This window comes from Canis lupus, chromosome 5 (genome assembly GCF_003254725.2).
Source record: "Canis lupus dingo isolate Sandy chromosome 5, ASM325472v2, whole genome shotgun sequence".
Taxonomy (NCBI): domain Eukaryota; kingdom Metazoa; phylum Chordata; class Mammalia; order Carnivora; family Canidae; genus Canis; species Canis lupus.
The window spans coordinates 86537383-86557655 of record NC_064247.1 but is presented as its reverse complement, the minus strand read 5'-3'; the positions used below and the strand labels follow the sequence as shown (position 1 = coordinate 86557655).

The following is a 20273-nucleotide window of genomic DNA, read 5'->3' as shown; positions in this document are numbered from 1 at the left end:
TGCAGTCTACTGTGTGGATATTCCCTTTTTGATGCGTAATGTAAAAAATATGTACAAGGGACACGAAAAGGCGAGAATGTAGAAAAGCCTGCATAGGAACAAGAATTGTTGTCCATGCCTACGATAATCCTGACTCACCAATGCCCTTAGCGCTCAGTGAAGCAAGGGAGACCAAGCGGGTTTCGCGACACATGGTCTCACTTCCCTTCCTGTGTGGTCCCCCTCAAAGGTGCTGGCCTTGCAGGTACTTGCAGAGCATTTCCTGGAGCAGTGAGACGCCGCAAGAGCCGCTCCTAAGGGGGTTCCTGGTGCTTCTCCTTTCGTTGAATTCTGACATTGTAACTTGTTACATATACATAAATGTGTGAGGATTGTTTAATATTATTTCATTGTCACCTAATGGTATCAGCAGCCCTAATAATTATACAGGAATAACAATACAAAAAAAAAAAAAAAGGATCCTGGGGTGATTATCATTCAGATGATTCTGTCAAGGTGAGAAAAAGGACAATAAAGACATACTCAGGAATGAATTTTGTCCTTTGTTTTCAGTCTTGATCATCCAGCTTTTCTTTAATAGTAATTTTCAAAAGAACAAAGCACAGAAGACTGTAGGTTATCTTACATCCATTAATAGGATCTATGAATATAAATGGATGGAAGAGTGACACTGAGCTTGGCATCAAGAGTCTTTTTTTTTTTTTTCTTACCGAAGTAAGAATATTCCTTCTCTCACTTTCTCTTTCTTTCCCAGGACAAGGAGATGCATGATCCTCTCTACACATCCTGGGGGAAGGGATGCCTGCCTTCCTTGGGCATGCCTGCCCAATTCTGGTTTAAACATTCCCCAAAATAGAACATTCCAGCTCATTGTTTCTATATGGGCAGCAGTTGGCCAGCTAAAGACAAAACGTCCTCTTTTACTCTTATTATATTATGAAGATAAGTACTACATATTACTCCTACCACGCCTTGTGCTAAAGGACTAAGATCTTTCAAAGAGAAGACACAGGAGGTCTATTCCCTAGGTCCATATAATGAAAAAACTGCATACAATTTGAGTGGTCATAAATATTTCATATATTTATACACCGTTTACATATCTAGGAAGAAAAATGTTTCTATGTGCCCTCTCTAATAGACCAAACTTTCTTCTAATAACTTCTTTTCATAGGTGCTGACAGCACGCAAAGGCCAATTTTCTATTTCTCAAGAGATGGTATTGTTTTTAAGAAATACACCATGCTCCCTCCTGTTCTGGGGGTGTCATGGATGGATGGATGGAGTATCATGGAAGCCAGAGATGGGAGCTGTTTAAAGCTCAGTATGTTTCTAAAATCAGAGACTAAAAAATCCAAAAAGAAGTTTCCCAGTTTCTCACTTTTTTTTTCCTCGTTGTTACCTGTCTCCTCTCCTTCCCCGCACTGTGAAGTATAGCTTTTCCATTTCTCTACTATATACCGTGAAAAGATGGTGTCTACCTCAGGGTCCACATTCACCCAATTCCATGTTGAGCTACTTGGAAAGAAACTATTTCAATATCTTCTTAGTCTTCATGGCAAATAGCTGGGGTAGAGATTGACTGAATTAGATTTGAGGAAATGTCTACCTGTGTTGGAGCAGAAGCAACCTTATATAAACTGACCACGAATTATCCACACCATCAATGGGGAGATGGGCAGTTGGTAGAGAATTAACCAAACATGAGTTAGGCACACACCCCATGGGTATTCACTACCACCGGGAAGGAGGTATGCTTTCTAGAGGTGGTTACTGACTGTGACACACTCACCCCTATACTCATCCCCTTTTTCACATAAACTTTTGAAACGCAGGGATAGGCGGAGTAATGTTAGTGGCAAGCTGGTGAACAATGTCCATGAATACACTGTCAAAGAAAAGAACCCAGGGACCCAATTTCACCAGAAGAAAGAAAAGATAAAAAAAAAAATCCTCTTAAGCAGCATATCCCAGAGGTCTGACAACATTTTAAGATAGCTCCTGCTTATAATGTGATCACTGGAACTCATTCAAGTCCTTACGTTCCTCTCGATATTAACTGCTTTCTGTTCTAGGTTTTCTACCATTGTGCTTCCTGATAACCAAAGAGGGATATCTTGACAGCGTTTTATAGGTTATAGGTAGGACTTTGTGGTCAGTATTTTGGCAAAACCAATTTGAATTTCTTGCAAAAATAAATATAAGCTTACCATGTGGTCAAGCAGTCATACTCAGATATTGATCCAACTGAAATGAAAACTTACTTCTAGGCACAAACCTGCATATGAATGTTTATCGCAGCTTTATTTACAATCACACCAAACTGGAAGCAATCAGAATATCCTTCAACAGGTAAATGGATAACCAAACTATGGTCATCCACACAACAGAATACTACCTAGGGATGAAAAGGAGTCAACTCTTAAGCCATGCAAAAACATGGATGAATCGTGAATGCATAGTACTAAGTGAAAGGCCTCCATACTACATTACTCCTTTATATGGCATTTTAGGAAAGACAAAATTATAGAGTCAATAAACAGATCAGTGATTGCTAGGAGTTAAGGAAATACAAAAGTTCAATAGGTAAAACTCAAGGCATATTTTTAAGGCACTAAAACTATCCTATATAATACTGAAATGATGGGCCCATGGCACAATGTACTTGTTAAAACCATTAAACTTTATAGCACAATGAGTAAATCTCAATATACACATTTTTTTAAAATTAGGAAGTTGGAGTTTCTCAGGATAAAATGCAAACTGTGACAAAATAATACAATAATCTTATATATGTATTTTAAGACTTACTGAGGGTGGTGGGAGGAGAAGGAGAAGATCTAAGTGTGTGTATGTAGAAGCATATGATATACACACAAACCCTAACATACTAATATATGGACTAGTATACTATGAGTACATGCACTAATATATTCTTCTTATATCTATTCATGCATGTATATATGTGTGGTGCATATAAATTCCTATACCCACATTCATTTGTTCTCCCTGTATTAGCTGAGAGGGCCTAGAAGCAAAGGCAACTCAGGAGCAACACTCATCTTGGCTTCCAATACCCCAGTAGAACTCCCTGGAGAAAGAGTTAATTCTAGAATTGGAGCAACAATTATATACGATAAGCCTGCAGCATCATGCAGTGCAAGAAAGTAAGGAAGTAAATAAGTGCTAAAGTCCAAACCCAAATACTAATCATGATAACAATGATGATGGATGCACATCAAAGGAACACTGGAGACAACCAAAAGGGCTGCCAGTTGCTAACACTGAAAAAACATTGAGCAAGAAAATAAAGCTGTATTGGATTATAAAACCAAAGTGTAAAATAAATAACCCTTGAGTACATATTGATTAAATGAAAGAGGAAAAAAAAAAAGAAGGAAAGAGACAAAGTTCCTATGTACGAGAAATGAGAAATCCACATGAGTAATGTCATTATGTGGTGTGGTGGCTGGCGGGGGCGGGTATAACTTCCCACTCTTCAAGTAAATGCTGCACAAAGAGACTTCCTTCCAAAGGGTATATCATGGAAAGGAGAGGAAAAGAGTAATTCTACAGTAGATAAACCTGATAAAATAATACCTCAGCCAGGTGGCCAAGGTTAACATCAAGAGTTGAATAAATCCTATTAATAGTAGGTACCCTTGATACAAGGCGATGAAAATGGAACCTTTACTTCTGTAGTCTCCCCCTCCCAAAACCCTCTCCTCTTCTCCCACTCTGAATATATTTCTTGAACTCGCATGACTCTTGTGGTTTGCAAAGATTCATAATTGGTAGATAATGATGGGACCTGAAAAATCTGACATGGTTATAAAGGGAATACTCCTTGGTGTCATGCTCACCGGCAAAAAGAAAATGAATAAAATCATCTTCAAGGGTGACACAAATATAGTTATATAGACTTTGACTCTTCAAATACAGACACAAGGGATGAAAACTTGTTTTCTTACTATGGGAGATGTATCTGAAACAATCTGTATATACTCATCTACAGCCTCATATGTAACTATTTTTTGTTTTGTTTTAGGATATCTAATTCTATATCAAGTACACACACACACACACACACAGTTATTTTTGCCATCTATCTAAATATCTTTTTCCTTTGCTTCTTTTAACAGCTCTACCATATTTTATCTCTTAATCTATGTGCTTATCTATACATGTAGCTATCTTGCCCTATAAATTTTACTGTTTTTCTCTAGGTGAAGTTATTGGTAAGAAGTACAGAAAAACAACAAGACATATTTTATACAACTGTGATTGCTAATCAACCAAGGAATAAAGGTATTTGGATCTAAAAAAAAAATCAAATGGTAATTTTTAAAGTCCAGTGAATCCGGGAAGTACTATTATTAAGCCCGTTATGCACAAACATCAAAGTTAAAGAAATAATGTTAATACATGCACAGAGACCCTAAGGAATTTGCACCCCCCACCCCCACCCCCGGCCCAAGCTCCAAGAGGCAAAGTTCTGAGAAGAGCATGCTGACACCAAAAATATTTTGACAAAGATGTCCAACATTCATTTTTGGCCAAGACATCAGAATTTCACAAATGTGTGTTTTGGAGCTGCTCTGACATGCAGTTGATTCATTTCTCTAACAGGCGAATGTGAGCAAAGGCTGAACTCTATGAGCTTTTACTCTCTGGTCCCTTTTAATTCATGATTTCCTATAATCACAATGTAACAATAATACTCATAAAACTGTAGGTGTTGATGGTAATTCACAGAGCTCTGGACACAAACATGGCTTGAATAACTTACTGAGGATTTGCCCTTTTGCCTCTGGAATCAATAAATATGTTGAGTCCTAAAATATTAATTCTCACATGAGGGCAAAGAGACGAAGAAGACAACAGGATCATCGGATTGTCTGGGTGGAACCTGACCTTGGCCATTCAACCCTTCGCCTATAACACTAAGGTTTTCTAGATTATTTTAGATTTCCTTATGATAAATACAGACTTACTGATAGGAGAATATTTCAGTATTTCAAATATGTATCCCTAACGAAGGTTAGACTCTTTATGCAAAACACAAACCACACAATCTTGACGTCATCCTAGAGCTTTGGAACCACAGCTGTTACAGGCATTCATACCAGGTAGAGCAGCTGGATTTCTTTTGAGAGTATTTATTTCAATCCCCATGATTTCCCACCCATGTTTTCCTAAAGAATCTAAGTTTTGTTCATCACTCTGAATCAAACAAGACAAAAAAATATAATCAAATCCATCAAGATATGTGTTTCCTCTTCCTCATTTTGCCTCTTTCCTTTAAAATAGAGAAACGGTACCAATTTTTTTTTTTTAATCTAGCCAAGAGAAAGAAAGAAATCCACAACCTCTAAATTTTAAGAAAAGAGAAGGTTAGGTTTAAGACTGTTTGTTAGTATAAACATTCTTTGATCTTTTAAAGCTTATGTGACAAAAAATTGTTTCCTTAATAAAAAAAGAATGTGAAAATGAATCTCCTTATTACTTTGGGAATCTTCTTTATATGGGACTAAAGTAAGTACTGGGCAGTGACAAGAATGACAAGTTAATCCATGTAAGCTACAGTCATCATGATTTTTAATTCACTCTTTAGAAATTGCAAATTTTACTGTTTAGCTGCATGTTAAACCAACATGTGGCCTTGCATAGAATCAAAAATGTCTTCTCATCAGACATGCATTTGGAAAGCTTTTGTAGTGTAAAATTATGTTAGTGCTGCAAGATATTTATTTTAAAAATAGTTTCTGTGGCCATATAAATGTCTGAAACTCCAAAAAAGCATAAAATACAAATTCATCATATTACGATATATTAATACTTTAAAGACCAGGAAGCACAAAAAGCATTTAATTTTCATTAATTCAGTGTTTATCAAATGAATTTGATTTTTTTTTCCTTTTAGTAAACCTATTTTGAATATAGATTGGAAAATGTCGCTATAGGTCTATTGTATCATAAGAAACCATTGAGGTATACAGGGGAATAAAAGTAGAGAGTATTATGGAGCTTCCTGATTCCATTCCTGTCTACCATCTGACCGATGTAGTACAAAAGCCATTCAGTGTGGCTGGGCAAGATAGGAATCTGTGTAAAGGCAGGAAGATGGAGATACGACAGCAGATCAACCTGCGTGTGAGTGGTCAGGGATTGGGCGGAAGGAGTAAATAGAAATCCCTTATTACAGGACGTAAAGGGTAATCCAAATAACAAATATATTCAGGATAAAGAAACTCAGCTTTTTCATTGTTGCAGAAAAAAAAATAGGTACATAATGAACCCCCTCAGTCTGCTTTAGAACTGGAGGTTCAGAGACCAACTCATGGTTTTCGATAGATAGTGTTTTAGCTTCTTATGGCTCCCATAACAAATTATCACAAATTGGGCTGATTTATTCTTGGGAATAAATGACAAGAATTTATTCTCTCACAGTTCTGGAGTCCAAAATCAAAGTGTTGACCAGCCCACGTTTCTTCTGAAGGATGTTCCCTTGCCCCTTCCAGCTACTAGCAGCTCTTGGCATTCCTTAAGGGAGCACAACTCCAATCTCTGCCTCCATATAACTAATTACATCTGCAAAAACCCTATATTGAAATAAAGGTACAATCTAAGGTACTGGGCAGACAAAATTTGGAGGGAACAGCATTCAACTCAGTAGAGATAAATGGGTGTGTGTGTTCATGTGTGCATGCTCCCATACATTACTTTGTCCTGTCCTGTCCACTGAAAGGATTTGAGAGTAGCAACACCCTGGTAGCAATAAATACCACCAGTACCCTGAATTTGCTACCAAATGCCAGTCTCACTTAAAGGGAACCAGGTTTCTTTGTACAAATAGCAAACTCCATGTGGTACCTGGGTGGCTCAGTAGGTTGTCTAAGGCAGTTTTGACTCCAGTCATGACCTCAGCATCATGAGATCCAGCCCAAGTCCAACTCCATGCTCAGTGGGGAGTCTGCTTGAGATTCTTTCCCTCTCCCTCTGCCCCTCCCCTCTGTTCATGCTTTCCTTCAGATAGATGATAGATAGATGATAGATAGATAGATAGATAGATAGATAGATAGATAGATAGATGGCAAATCCCAGGGCTGGATCAGGGAAAGTGCAAAAGAAGCCCAGAACACTTTGGCCAGTGATAAGATTGTACCCAAAGAATAATGAGGCATGTCAATAGGACACAGAATCAGCTTCAAGGGCATGACATGGCCAAGTCTGGTATAAATGATATTCATAATTATTGTAAGACCATCACGATAAATAGTGAAAGCAACAAATATTAAATAAAACAGAACTCCAAAAGTGCAAACTAATATAAATAAATACACAAGCAAATACATAGAAAGAAAAGAAAGCTTTTCCTTATAGAAGAATGTCAAGCAATAAATGCAAACGGAATGAGGGAATTAGCAAAACCACCATTTGGCAGCTGTCATGGTAATAATTCAGCCAAGATGCTTCAATGAATGTTAAAATTGGGGGGGTAGTAATTTGATAAAGAAAAAGATATTTACTCAGAAGCAAAGTATCTGCTGACAAAATTGTTATTAAGTACAAAGAGAAAAAAAACCTTTGCAATGGACAAACATGGTTGGATAACTCAATGAAACAATCAAAAATTATTATCACCAATGATGGAATAAATCAAAATCCTTTACCACCTGATACAAATCAATATCATCTGTGACAGCACTACCTAAAAAACATATTCTGGATCTGATTTCAAGGAAACAAGACAAATCCTAACTAAGGAATCCTATAGGTTATTTCTTCTATAATCTCCAAGTGTAGAGGTCATAAAAGCAAAGCAAAGACTAAAGAACCATTCCAGATGGAAGCATTCTAGAGACATAACGGTAATGCACATACAGCCTTGGCTTTGATCTTTTTAATATAAAAAAAATTACTGCAACAGTTGGAAACATTTGACTGAGGTCTGTGCTTTCAAGAGCAATGGTACATTGATGTGAATTTCTGATAGTGATGGCTGTGGAAAATAACATCCATGCGGGAAGGACTTCCTGAGATTTTCCATGGTGATGGGGCAGCAAGTCAGCAACTCAATCTCAAATGGTTCAAGGAAAAAAAAAAAAACTTGAACTACATTTCCCCCTTTTCTCTAAGATTTAATGTTTTCACTTTATTTTTTTTGAAGACTAAGAGAAATTCTCCATGATTAAATGTATTCCAAATCAAAGATAATGAAGATATAAAATAAATAACAAGTAGTTTAAACGGGCCTTCCTTCAAGAGGAGTGGAGGATGTTTATCAAAAAAGAAGATATTCATAAGGAAGAGGCTTAATATTAATCACAAAATAAAACAGAGTAAGAATAACAGACAGAAAGAAGAAGATAGAAAATATTCTCAAATTTTTACATTTCCCTTTGGCTGAGTTCATGTTCAAGGAGAGTAGGTTCACCTGCATCGTGTACTGACCTCCATAACCACTTCAGTTATAAGCCTTTGGAAAGCAGTCAGATATACTCTTTTTAAAAAATATAGCTTATTAAATCATCTATTAACTTTTTTCTGATATTTTGACGCAGAATTTTTTGTGGATAGTGCATTCTCCTTTTGCATGCACAACCGGGAAATCTAGAGTCAATCTCAGTTCCTCTCTTTAGTCTTTATCTCTATTATATTAACAGCACTTCAATGCCAGTGTTCACCACATGTCTGCTAATTAATTTTATTGTTATTTGAATTTCTATGGGATGTATTGTTCTTACATTTTTCAAGTGCTTATGTGCCTATCTTGAAAATTGTGTAATACTTTACCTAAACTTTTCCTTTCCAAATCCCGTCTTAGTTTTCAATTTAATTTGCAAAGTGTGTTGACCTCAAGTGCTCTTCCACCTTGAAAAAATATGAACTATTATAAATATGCAGCAGAAGCGGAGTGCTCGTATAAACAAAATTCTCTAGAGATATTATCAAAGATTAGTACAGCATATTGGTTAAACCCACGAGAGATAGAGCCAGATGTCTGGATTTAAATCCCAGCTCCTCCACTTAATATCTGGATTTGGATTAGCTATTATTTCCCCCATTTTTCTGATTAAAAATAATGAGATATAAGGAAGTTAATATCAGTACTGATGTTACAGGGTTGTCACGGATATTAAAGGCTTTTGCCATATAGCAACTTTTCAATACACATTGATCATCATTAGAGAAGCTCTGAGTCTCAAAGAAAACTAAAAAAACCTTCAGTGTTACGTGTAATGTAACTGTGTACTCTGCAACACAGTAATGCCTACCAGCTTAAGCACTACTTAGCTCCTCAGCCCTTCACTAATATAATGAAACAGAGTTCATTCCAACATGTAAATTTTTGAATAAATGGGGTTCATTCCAACATGTACAATTTTGAAATACAAAGGTAAGGCTCGCTGAGAGATTTTTTCATTGGCGAAGCCATTCGTACCAGTTTACTGAATCTTACCAGTAGAAGTAATTTACAAATGGGTGGCTGTAAAGAAGCTAATATATGTTGGTCACTAACTCTATGCTCTGCTAAGTACTTTAAATATAATCATTGAATTTTTCCAAACACGGTTATTTCGGTAGAGATCACTGTGCACACTATACAGATAAAGTAAGGCTTAGATGGATTATGTCACTTACACAAACAGAAAGCACATTTGCAGCCAAATAATATGAGATTCTATTTTCAACTCAAATAAAAACTTTATTTTATCTGAGCACAGGTGTAGGCATATGGTCAGGGCTAAACACCCCCTCGCCCCAATGTACAACGGCATTAAAAATATCTATTTTGTCTGGAGCTCAATAAGTGTAGGCAAATGTGCATTGGAAAACCAACTTCAACAATGCTAGTTTGGGATTCACAGTTAAAATCAGACAGGCTCACATGCCACTCTTTATGTGGTATTGCTATAAAAGTGAATTCTCATCAAGTTCTGAAATTCACAGTAGAATATAAAAAAGACCTGTGTCTCCAGCTTCCAAGTAAGATATTTCTAAAATAATTTGGCTGCCATTTGGGCAAATATATATGTGTGTTTTGTCTTGACAGCTTGTCAACTGGCAGACAGTTCTTGAACATCACATTCATTTCAATTTAATATTGGTAAATTTCTCAATTACAATTTTTATTCTTCACTTTCTGCACAATGAAATCCCTAGTCCTTGCTGGCATTCCTCAGGGCGTACAGGTGCAAGTGCTGGCATTTCTGCAGTAGCAAAGGAAGAAAAATGAAAGAACTAAGGAGGGGAGGGAAGAGACAGGCTGAGAGAGAACAGTGGTAATGGGGAGAGAAAGGAGATAGTAGCTGACCTTCATCCTGATATTCACCTTCAGGAGAAATGAAGGGAATAATTCACAGTTGACAATAAAATAGTGCAGCTGCCTCTGCTTCCTTTAACCAGAGAGGCTGGAGTCAAACAGAAACCAGACACCCAATGCATAAAATCAATACATGAGGAAAGGTCCAAAGGTAACGTGGAAAGTAGATTAATAAAAATAATTTTAAAAACCACAACAACCGACTTTGAACACTTACTTACTTCATGGCATATCTTTACCTTGTATTTTATCATGCGATTCTCACACAATGAGAGCAAGATGGAAATTATTATCTTTGCATTGTAGCTCAGGAAAATAAGCAGTAATTTAACCTCCCTGAACTTCAAAGTCAACCAGATAATAAGGGATGGAACCAGGATTCAAAACTCCATCTATCTAACTTCAAAAACCACACTTGCAATTGTAGCACAAACCACAGGTTTTTTGGAAGAGATGTCACAAGATTCATATTAAAAAAAAAATAACTGTGTATATGTTAGAATAGTTTATTTCCTTTACTTTCTACTTTCTTATCAAGAAAAATCTTTTAATAGAGGGAAAATGCATATATATATATATATATATATATATATACACTCTTACAGGTAGATATTTATACACTGCATTAGGTAGCTAATAATATCTTTAATATCCTTTTCTTAGCTGAATGACCTTGAAGTCTGCAGAAGTTTTTGGGGTTTTCTTTCTCAACATATTTATCAGGTACATGACTCACATTACACAAAAATGGAAACCTCTGACACATTTACAATAAATGGATATAGATTTGGTCATTATGATGCAGAAATCACAGTGATGAGATGAAAATAATACTTCATTGTTTATTGGCAATTAAGATAGAGTGTTCTGTCTCTATTGTAGGTATCAATAGTCCTTTAAAGCCATTTTACTCTAATCTGGATTAAAAAAAAAAAAAGATGAATTAGGGAAATTCTCTGCCCTTAAAGCACTGATCAAAGAAAAGCGGGGAGAAAAAGAAAGAAAAGTTCCTGTCTGCATGTCAGGTTCTCAAGGGACTATAAACATGGAGGTGCTTTTGCTCATTTACGGGTTTCTTTTGGTGGTGATGATGATGGTAGAAAGGCAACTGCCTGCTCCAAAGCCATAGAAGTTTCCCTAGAAAAAGTATCATTTCCACCAGCTGTAGAAGAGCAACTGAATTTTGATAAGAAGGAAAAACAAGGGGACGCCAGGGGGGCTCAGCTCGTCCGCCTTCAGCTCAGGGCATGACCCCAGGGTCCCAGGATCGAGTCCCGCATCGGGCTCCCTGCATGGAGCCTGCTTCTCCCTCTGCCTGTGTCTCTGCCTCTCTCTGTGTCTCTCATGAATAAATTAAAACAAAACAAAAACAACAACCACAAGAAAAACAAGTAGTATTCCTTGCAGAAGAGATAGGCAAAGTGGAGTCTCCACAGGAGAAATACATGGGGAACACGTGAAGACCTAAAATCAGTCCTCCCTAGCCACTGCAGTGGATATATTTACCAAAGTTATACTGTAAGTAAAATGAGAAAAAATTTATTGAAGCCAGGTTATTTGCCTAATGCTGGCCTTCAACTTAGATGTTTATTTGTGTTTTTTATTTGCCTCATCATTTCAGCTGCTTTGAATTTCTGTGACTTTTGCTGCATAACATGTATTCTTGTAGTTTGTCTTAAATGCAATTTGAAACAAACTAGGGTACATACTATACACATAGGAATAACTCTTGTGGTCTTTTATTATTATTATTATTATTTTCTCTTGTGGTCTTATACTCTGAACTTTGGATCCTGCCTATTTTTGTCCCATAAGGAAGAGCCCTAAAACCCCTCTTCTCATGTTGTATAAAGTCTGGGAACAAGGTTTTCCCAGACCAACGCCAGGGGTTGAGGAATAGATAAGTATCTCCACAAAAGGAAGAAAGAAAGGGAGAAAATCATGTTTTGAAATATACACTGCCAGAAAAAGTTCGGTTATGAAGAAGTCTCTGGCAACTGTGATTTCCTAATTCACTCCTGACTTGACCCATCAGCTCAATCCAATATCTGGCTGACTACAGATCTAGACCGTTTTCTATTTCTCTATGCACTGCATCTGCATGTGAATATACACAAACAAATAATTAAACATCAAGCAAATATCAATAGGATTAGTCTGGCATGTTGGAACAAATCTTGATAAATCCATCTCAGTAACAATACTCAAACTCCACGTCTAGGAGAGGAATACAAATTCAGCCTATTGAGGTACTGTCGTTGTAAGGAGACATATTTTAATAAAAACTGCTTCGTCAGTTCCTATTACTAAGGGACTAAAGCTATTGAGCTGTGGAACTTAGGCCAAAAAAGGGGATTTGGAAATGCAAATTAGAGATAAGACGGTAATAAATGTCTTTTATTCAGCAACACACCAGCCCTGATGCCAGGAGCTATTTTAAAGATGACTCTTAATAGTTCTGTGAAATTGGAAGCATACTTACCCAAAATGGACATCTCTGGCACAGTGGCATGATAGGGTCCATTAAGAAACTCCGGCGCATTGTCGTTGATGTCTTGAACTTTGATAATAAATTCAGAAGGAGGCTCCAGAGGCTTGTTCGTCTCCCAATCCACGGCCTGGGCTGTGAGAGTATACTCAGCTTTTTCCTCCCGGTCAAGTCTTTTTATAGCATGGATATCTCCTGTTATATCATTTATTTGAAATATTGTCCCAGCTCCATCGCCTGATAGGATATACTTGATCTTTTTGCTCCCAGGATCCAGGTCTGTGTGCAGCTAAAAGGAAAAGTGACATGAGTTAGCAATGGAGCAATTTGCAAAGTTACTTTTTAACTATCTCCTGTTTGAATATCAAGCTGGTTCTTTCTACATTCATCCTAACTTCATCAATCTCCGCTAAGAGTAACTGCACAAAGAGTTTTTGCTCTGCGTGCACATCAATCAAAACACAATATAATGAAATTTATACAAATCAGTTAAAACAGGCATAAGAAGTACTCTGACTTATTTGGTGTAAACTAACGTGCATTTAGAGTGATAAAAAGATCAAGAGGAAAACACAAAAATGTATGTATTATTTTCCATTTATTAATACATTTATTTAAAGTTCTTCTTAGCTACCTTTGATGGATCACACTCTGTGCACCAAGAACTAAGGGATTTGCTTCCCTTATATGATAATTCTCTTAGTTTTTCCAAAAGTTGATGAGCTACAGTAGTTCACATGAAACATGAGAAAAGTGAGGCTTGACAAGGCACATAATAACCTCTCCAAAGTTCATATCTAATGGAATCAACTGCAGTAGACCCAGAATTCAACTCAGATCTATGTGTTACATTTGCATCGATAAATAAATAAATAAATAAATAAATAAATAAATAAATGCTCAATATGATGCATATTAAGATAATATATTCTCTAGTACCCTCTTTTCTTTGATTTGTACAATTCTTCTGTCCAGGAAATTTATTTCCATTTCACAAAGAGCACCGAGGCCAAAAAACATGGGTCCCCTTGGAAAATCCAAACTTTGCCGCAGAAACACAGACTCATCTCAGGTTGGGGTGTCACCAGCTAGACCCCAAGACCTGACCTTTACTGCTTACCTGCTTGTATCCACTGACCTTTGTTCCACATCTTTGCTGAAGTTCTCTTTCCAGCTTATCTCTTAGCTTGGGCAATAGACCCTATGGGCATAACATCCCATGATGAAAACCGTAACTCTCTCAAATGGTAAGAACTGCCTGGAGGAAGCTTCCAGGAGCCCGGACCACCCAGCCCAGTTTGAACTAAATCCCTGACACACACCTAAGATGGACCATGGAGTGACCCACAGAGTGACTGACAGTTACCTTTACCTTATTATAATAGTAAAATCTCCTCCCCAGGAGGAGCACAAGCCTCATTTACATGACATACACATATCCGCCTAACCCTGTTTCTTTATGTCTGCCTCTACATCCAGTGACAAGGCTCCCCTTTCTAAATATTCATCCTAACCCTAAATAAAAGGAACCTAGTCACCCTTGCTTGACAAGTCACAGCTTCGGTTACTCCCCAGGGTCTCCTTACCTGCCACAAACAAAGGTCCCTTGGGCAACACCACCTGGTGTAGTGTCTGTCTGTGCCTCACCAAGGACCGAAATCATGTTAGTTCAGTTATAAGGGCAACAAAAATTTACTAAACTCCTACTCTACCTGAAACATTTGGTAAGTACTAGGGAAAACTGAAGCCCTGCTTTAAAATTTTCAGTTTACCCTCAAGAGGGAGACAGGAGTGTTCTGACACATAGTTCATCTTCTCTATGCTCTGTTGACTCCTGTTTAAAAACCAAAATAAAACTGCATATATATATTATATACATTATATATTAATATATATATATAGCTTGCAATAATATATATTAATATATATATATATATAGCTTGCATTTTCCGAAGAAAAAATCATTGAACTAGGCTGTGAAATAGTACCTACATGCACATATTTTTGGTATATATATATATATATATATATATATATATATATACACACACACATATATATACATTATATATTTGGTATATATATTATATTTATATATATAATATATATATATGAATGCTGAAGTCTTTCAACTTTTTTTATTTAATAAACTTTGTAATCACATTAAACTGGTCTGAAACCCATAGCATTAGAGTCATGGCAACCTGCTAAACTTTCTCATGCAACTAAAACCTTATGAGGGTAGGGGTTATACATTTCCCATTGTAAAATAAGTGTTTTAAACATCCTGCACTGCTAATGAAATGACTTTCTATATGTCCAAGAAGTCTCCAGTGGAATAATATGCACTACTTTACATTTCATGGGGATGCACCAAAAGAAAAAAAAAAAAAAAGGTATTACATTTTTAGTTGCTGTTTGTACCAACCTTGAATTACATGTTTAACAACAACAACAAAAATATATATATACATAAATATATATATATATAGATTTTTGCTTATCAAAATACTTTATTTTAGGAGACCCTCAAAAAAAAGACCCTCCACATTAAACAGACACTCAACAACACCCTCAGCCTTTTTTTTTTTATTTTCTGTATTTTTTTTTTCCTTTTTAAATCAACTAAAACAATCTGATGCTTAAAATAAAAGACAGGAGATATTTCCCAATTGGACTTCAGTCAAGAATATATATCTATTTTTTTTTTTTTTTACCCTGGGGTAGGGCAGGGGTGGGGAGGAGGCTGCTCAGGACCATGTGGCGCTCCCAGCCGAGAAGGAGCGCATGTGGAGGACAGGACTCGGGACCAGTCACTGCACCATATGATTTTGAATTTCAAATACTTGTTCCTTTAAAAAAAAAAAATGCTGTGTGGAAAGAAACTCCTAGAAACTTAAAAGACATTGTGTTCTCCTGGGATCACTTTTATTCAGAACAGGCTCTATTGCTTTCTTCGCCAATTTAAATTGTATTTAGCGCTTCAATAAATGAAAAGAAAAGAATATAAAAAAAGACATAAAATAGCAACAAAGAATCCAAATGCATCTAGATCTCCTACTTTACTTTTGAATATTTTAAAAAGTTAAAGCGTAAGATTACATCAAATATTTATTGAATCTCCAAATGTATCCCTTTCATTTATTGTATTAAATTTATTAACAAGAGCAAATATTGAAATGCCACTTTATCTTAATGAATGTGGGATTATAATTCATTAATGTGATATTAATCCTAATTTATGATCATTTTAATTTATGTGCATTTTAACATTTCCATTAGCATTTTTATTAAAAAAAGAAAATTTGAATAATATATCCTTCAAAGAGGTTTCCATCCACATACAAGGCAATCCTGAGACATGGAGTACTGGTATGTGTCAACTCTTGTGCACACCATTTTTGCTATGAAAACTCAAGTCATTCAAAATGGGGTTATCATCATTTATGTTCAAACTTATTTGTGTCATAATTTTCTTCATTTATCATAGCCTCTGATACGCAAGTTGCATAGGGTCTTAAGTTAGGTTTTGATGGTCTCTTGTGTTTAAAAGTAACAGAAGGGGAAGGGAAGAGCATAGATTTCTAAAACAGTAAAACAAAGCTAATATTTATGTCTCTATATGGAATGGAGAGATGAATGCATTTATTTGAACTTCAGTTACTTTGTCTATAATTTAGGGATAAAGCATCTACTCTGCAGATTCAATTTTGGAATCCTGAGATAATATTTGAGAAATAGTGAAAAAGGAATGGACGGAGTAAGCGTACAATAACTACAACTATTTTTATGTCATATTCAACCATGCGCAGCTCTCTGAAAACCTTGCAGCAAGCCTAGCTGCAACTCCAGTGAAAGCAAGTTCCCAAGACTCTCTTGAAAAAATGGTAATAACAAAACAAAAACCAAACCAAAGAAAACCCTTAGTAAACACTGTATGTTCCTTCTTTCCTCCAGAAATTCATTTTTTAGCAAATCTGAGTAAAATCCAGATCCCTCGGCTAATGGTGTTCTTGAAACAGAAAACTGTGTTTACTTATTTGGTTCATCTTATTGCTTGTATCGCACACACACACACACACACACACATTCTGGCATATGGTTATTCAAGTAATCAATTTGACATTACAAATAAAAGACTTGTGAGTATGCAAGAATAACAATTTGCGGGCAGCAAACAAATGCTCATAAGACTCCAGGTCTGGACTTCAAAAGGACTCGAGGTACATGAAGACAAGCTGTTTTCTTTGTTGTTCATCACATATGTCTGTCAGAACCCGCTCACTTCAATGCAACTTCACTGCTCCCATCAATTTATCCTCCTCAAGACCCTCTCTGTGAGATCATGATGCACAATATATCCCAAATGTTTCACATATTGTGTATCATCTGGAAGTGCGAAAACCACCTCTCCCAGGGGTTGCTCCTGAAAGAAAGAAGGGGCAGGATAAGGGACACCTGCAAATTCTCCTTGACAGGTAGGGCTTGTTGGCCTGGCTGTGGTACAGAAAGATCTCAGCCACTCATTTACTAAATATGAACAGAAGATGTTTACACACAACACAGGTATGGTCGCTGCTCTCAAAGGCCTGTATGTTAGTGGGAGATACATGCAAACAGAAAATTTAGGGTAAGCAGACTTATTAGTATTATTACTCATCATTATTCTCTGATAAACATTTTGCAGGTATAAATGCAGTGCTATCCTCATGGCAAACTGGAGAGCATTTCTCCGTTTTGCCAAGGAAATGACTGCGATTCAGAGATTTTTAGGGAACTTTTCCACAGAAGGCACTATCAGCGAGTGGCAATCTTCACAGCATAAGCTTTAGAGTCAATTTCCTGGATTCAAATGCATGCTCTAAAGGCTATGATATGGAGGCCTATAACAGCATACAGAAATTTTACTTAACTCAGAAAAGGCCTCCCCAAGGAAGTAATGATTAAAACTTCAGATCTCAAAGAAGGGAGAGAACGCAAGCCAGCCACAGGTAATGGCACAGATAAAGATCCAGGGAAAAGACAGGGCCTACTACGTTAGAGGAAGTAAAGATGATTTAATATGGCTAGAGCACTGAGTTAAGGAGAGAAAATGTGGCAAAAAAATAAGAATAGAAAGTAAGGCAGGGGCCTGATTTTATGGAGTCCTAAAAACAAGAGATGGAGTTTAGATTTGACTGTAACAGTAGGAAGAGTCCCTAGATACAAGGCTTCGGTTAGGAGCCTGACACTGTCATGGTTTTGTCTCAGTGACCTCACAGAGGCTGGTGTGTGCCTATAAGCAAAGGTCTTGCAGGCAAAAGAGAGAGGAGAGGAGGTCACGGAGAACACTTACACACCAACGCACAAAGCACTTTGATTTGGGTTCTCAAGTTCTGATGCCCATAGCCTGTCACATCCACAACCAGACCAAACTGCCCCACCGGCCCCTCCCCGCAGGCAGTGTCAGGGTGCGAGGGTGATCTCGGTCTCCCCCATGACGTCTTCCATCTCAGGGACCATAACGGAACCACTGCACAATCCAGCTGAACTCTGAGTATCAGTATAATTACACCCTCACCATCCTCCATATATTTGCATAATACCCCCCCCCCCATTAAAAGCAGTTTAGACTCTGAAAGTCAAAAAAAAGAATCACTTGCATTTGCATTGTCCTTTGGATTCCCACTGCTCAGTAAGGCATCTGTCAGACTGTCGAAGCTCAAAAAGATTTTGTGGAATAAAGTAAATGTGACGGCAAGGAAGACAATAACTATTTCCAAAACAATGATTTAAAGGACAGAGAAAGGAATTTAGAAAAATCAGGCCCAGTGACCTAAACTCTAATCTGCTCTAAACCCAAAGCCCTGGACTTCCCTAAATATGTGTGCAACCCTAGCATCCAGCATAAGATCCAGAACACGGCACATGGGAATGCTGACCGAAGGATGGTGGATGGACGGGTACTGGCCGCGTGCTATGTGGATAACAGATAATAAGCATCCAAAACCCAGAAATCACCATTCTCAGAACAAGAGCCCCCCATGCCCCCCAGTCTTCAATGTCACCTGTGTTTCTTTTGTGGCTGTCAATAAGCAGTTCAGAGGACTTTTCAACTTTCTCACACAGGACCCCTGAGGACACTGAAGTTCTCCTGGGACAAGGGAGTCTAGAAAAGATAAATCCTTCTCTTAGTGCCTATTTGAATGCGAGAGAATGATTTAATTACCACTCTGCCACCTTCTCCTCTAGAGCGATGACGGATGACATCCGGTGAACTGCAGGGAAATTACTCACTCATCACTTCTTCATCAACTGAAAATCGGTCAGCTCTGGCACCGGAGCTTAATCGGAAGGTCTGGTCTCTCCAGAAGGACATCGTGGAAGAGAGTCTCATTTCCACTCTTGCCCTCAAGAAGTATCCAGGTTGCTTGCTAAGAAAGAATCCTCATCACTCGGAACCCGAAGGGGTTAACAGGGATCAATGAACCATAAAACTGTCACTTACTGGTCCCTGTTTTTCAGGAGTCTGCTCACCTCTGGAGAAGAGAGCAAGCTTAGTGCTCTTGGGTCGAATTACACCTCAGCATATATTCCCCGTATCTAGTATGTGCGTGTCAAGGAGAAACTGAGCTACGGCTGTGAGCCTATCCGCGAGCAGACCGATACTCTCATACTGGGTCACAACCCTTCAATAGCAAAGATGGCATCAGGGACTTTGACACAATCTAAGTTTTTGGCCTAAGTCTCCAAAATGATAAGAATGCAGGACTTCAATCGAAATAAAAGACATATTTAGGCTGCTGGGAGGTTGCAAAGGCAGGTGAAGAGAAAGAGCAAAAAGCCATAGATTCTTTTCATATTTCTGAGCCACTCTCCACCAATAAGGAGCAGGGATTAAAGTTAGGTAATGGGCGGAATAGCACCCCAACATTTCATAAAATGAAGCTGGGAATATGCAGTTACCCTTGTGATCATACACCTTAAGGAAACAAGCATTCAGGGAAATAATAGTTCTCCAAGGAATTCTCATATAAACCAACTTACCATTAAGTTTGTCTTAAGAGGTAAAAAAAAAAAGCCAAAGAAGAAATAGTCCCTGATTAAATAGAACATAGCATCCCACACTGAAAATGATTCCTGCCTCACAAAAATGTTATTTTTCCTAAAGCACCTGTATCTGTATCTCAAACATGTGTTCTCTGCATTCTCTGTCAGTTGCTGGGGTGAGCAATGAACAGCTTGACCTGGCCATGGGGACCGGTGTCCAGAGGAACAGAAAATTGGAAGCAAGGCCAAATGAACTCCTTTTTGGCTGCCGGGACCTAAAAATACAGTCAGAAAAGGAAATGTGTTGCCTACACTACTCATTTGAATAGACCTAGATGGTAGATAGACAGATATTTCCACAAGGGAAGGACCTATATATATAATATTCAACACTATGCCCAGCAACAAGCATCATCCTTGGCACAAAGT

At 37.5% G+C, this 20273-nt stretch overlaps 1 protein-coding gene across 4 annotated transcripts in view; it reads right to left on the bottom strand.

The window, feature by feature from the left end:
- Positions 1-20273, bottom strand: part of CDH8 (cadherin 8) — a 358676-nt gene that overhangs the window by 225920 nt on the left and 112483 nt on the right. For all 4 annotated transcript variants that reach the window (XM_049110768.1, XM_035716225.2, XM_025426341.3 and 1 more), the window contains one exon: positions 12810-13104. In XM_049110768.1, coding sequence (XP_048966725.1) covers positions 12810-13104 — 295 coding nt within the window. The remainder of the gene's footprint in view (positions 1-12809; positions 13105-20273) is intronic.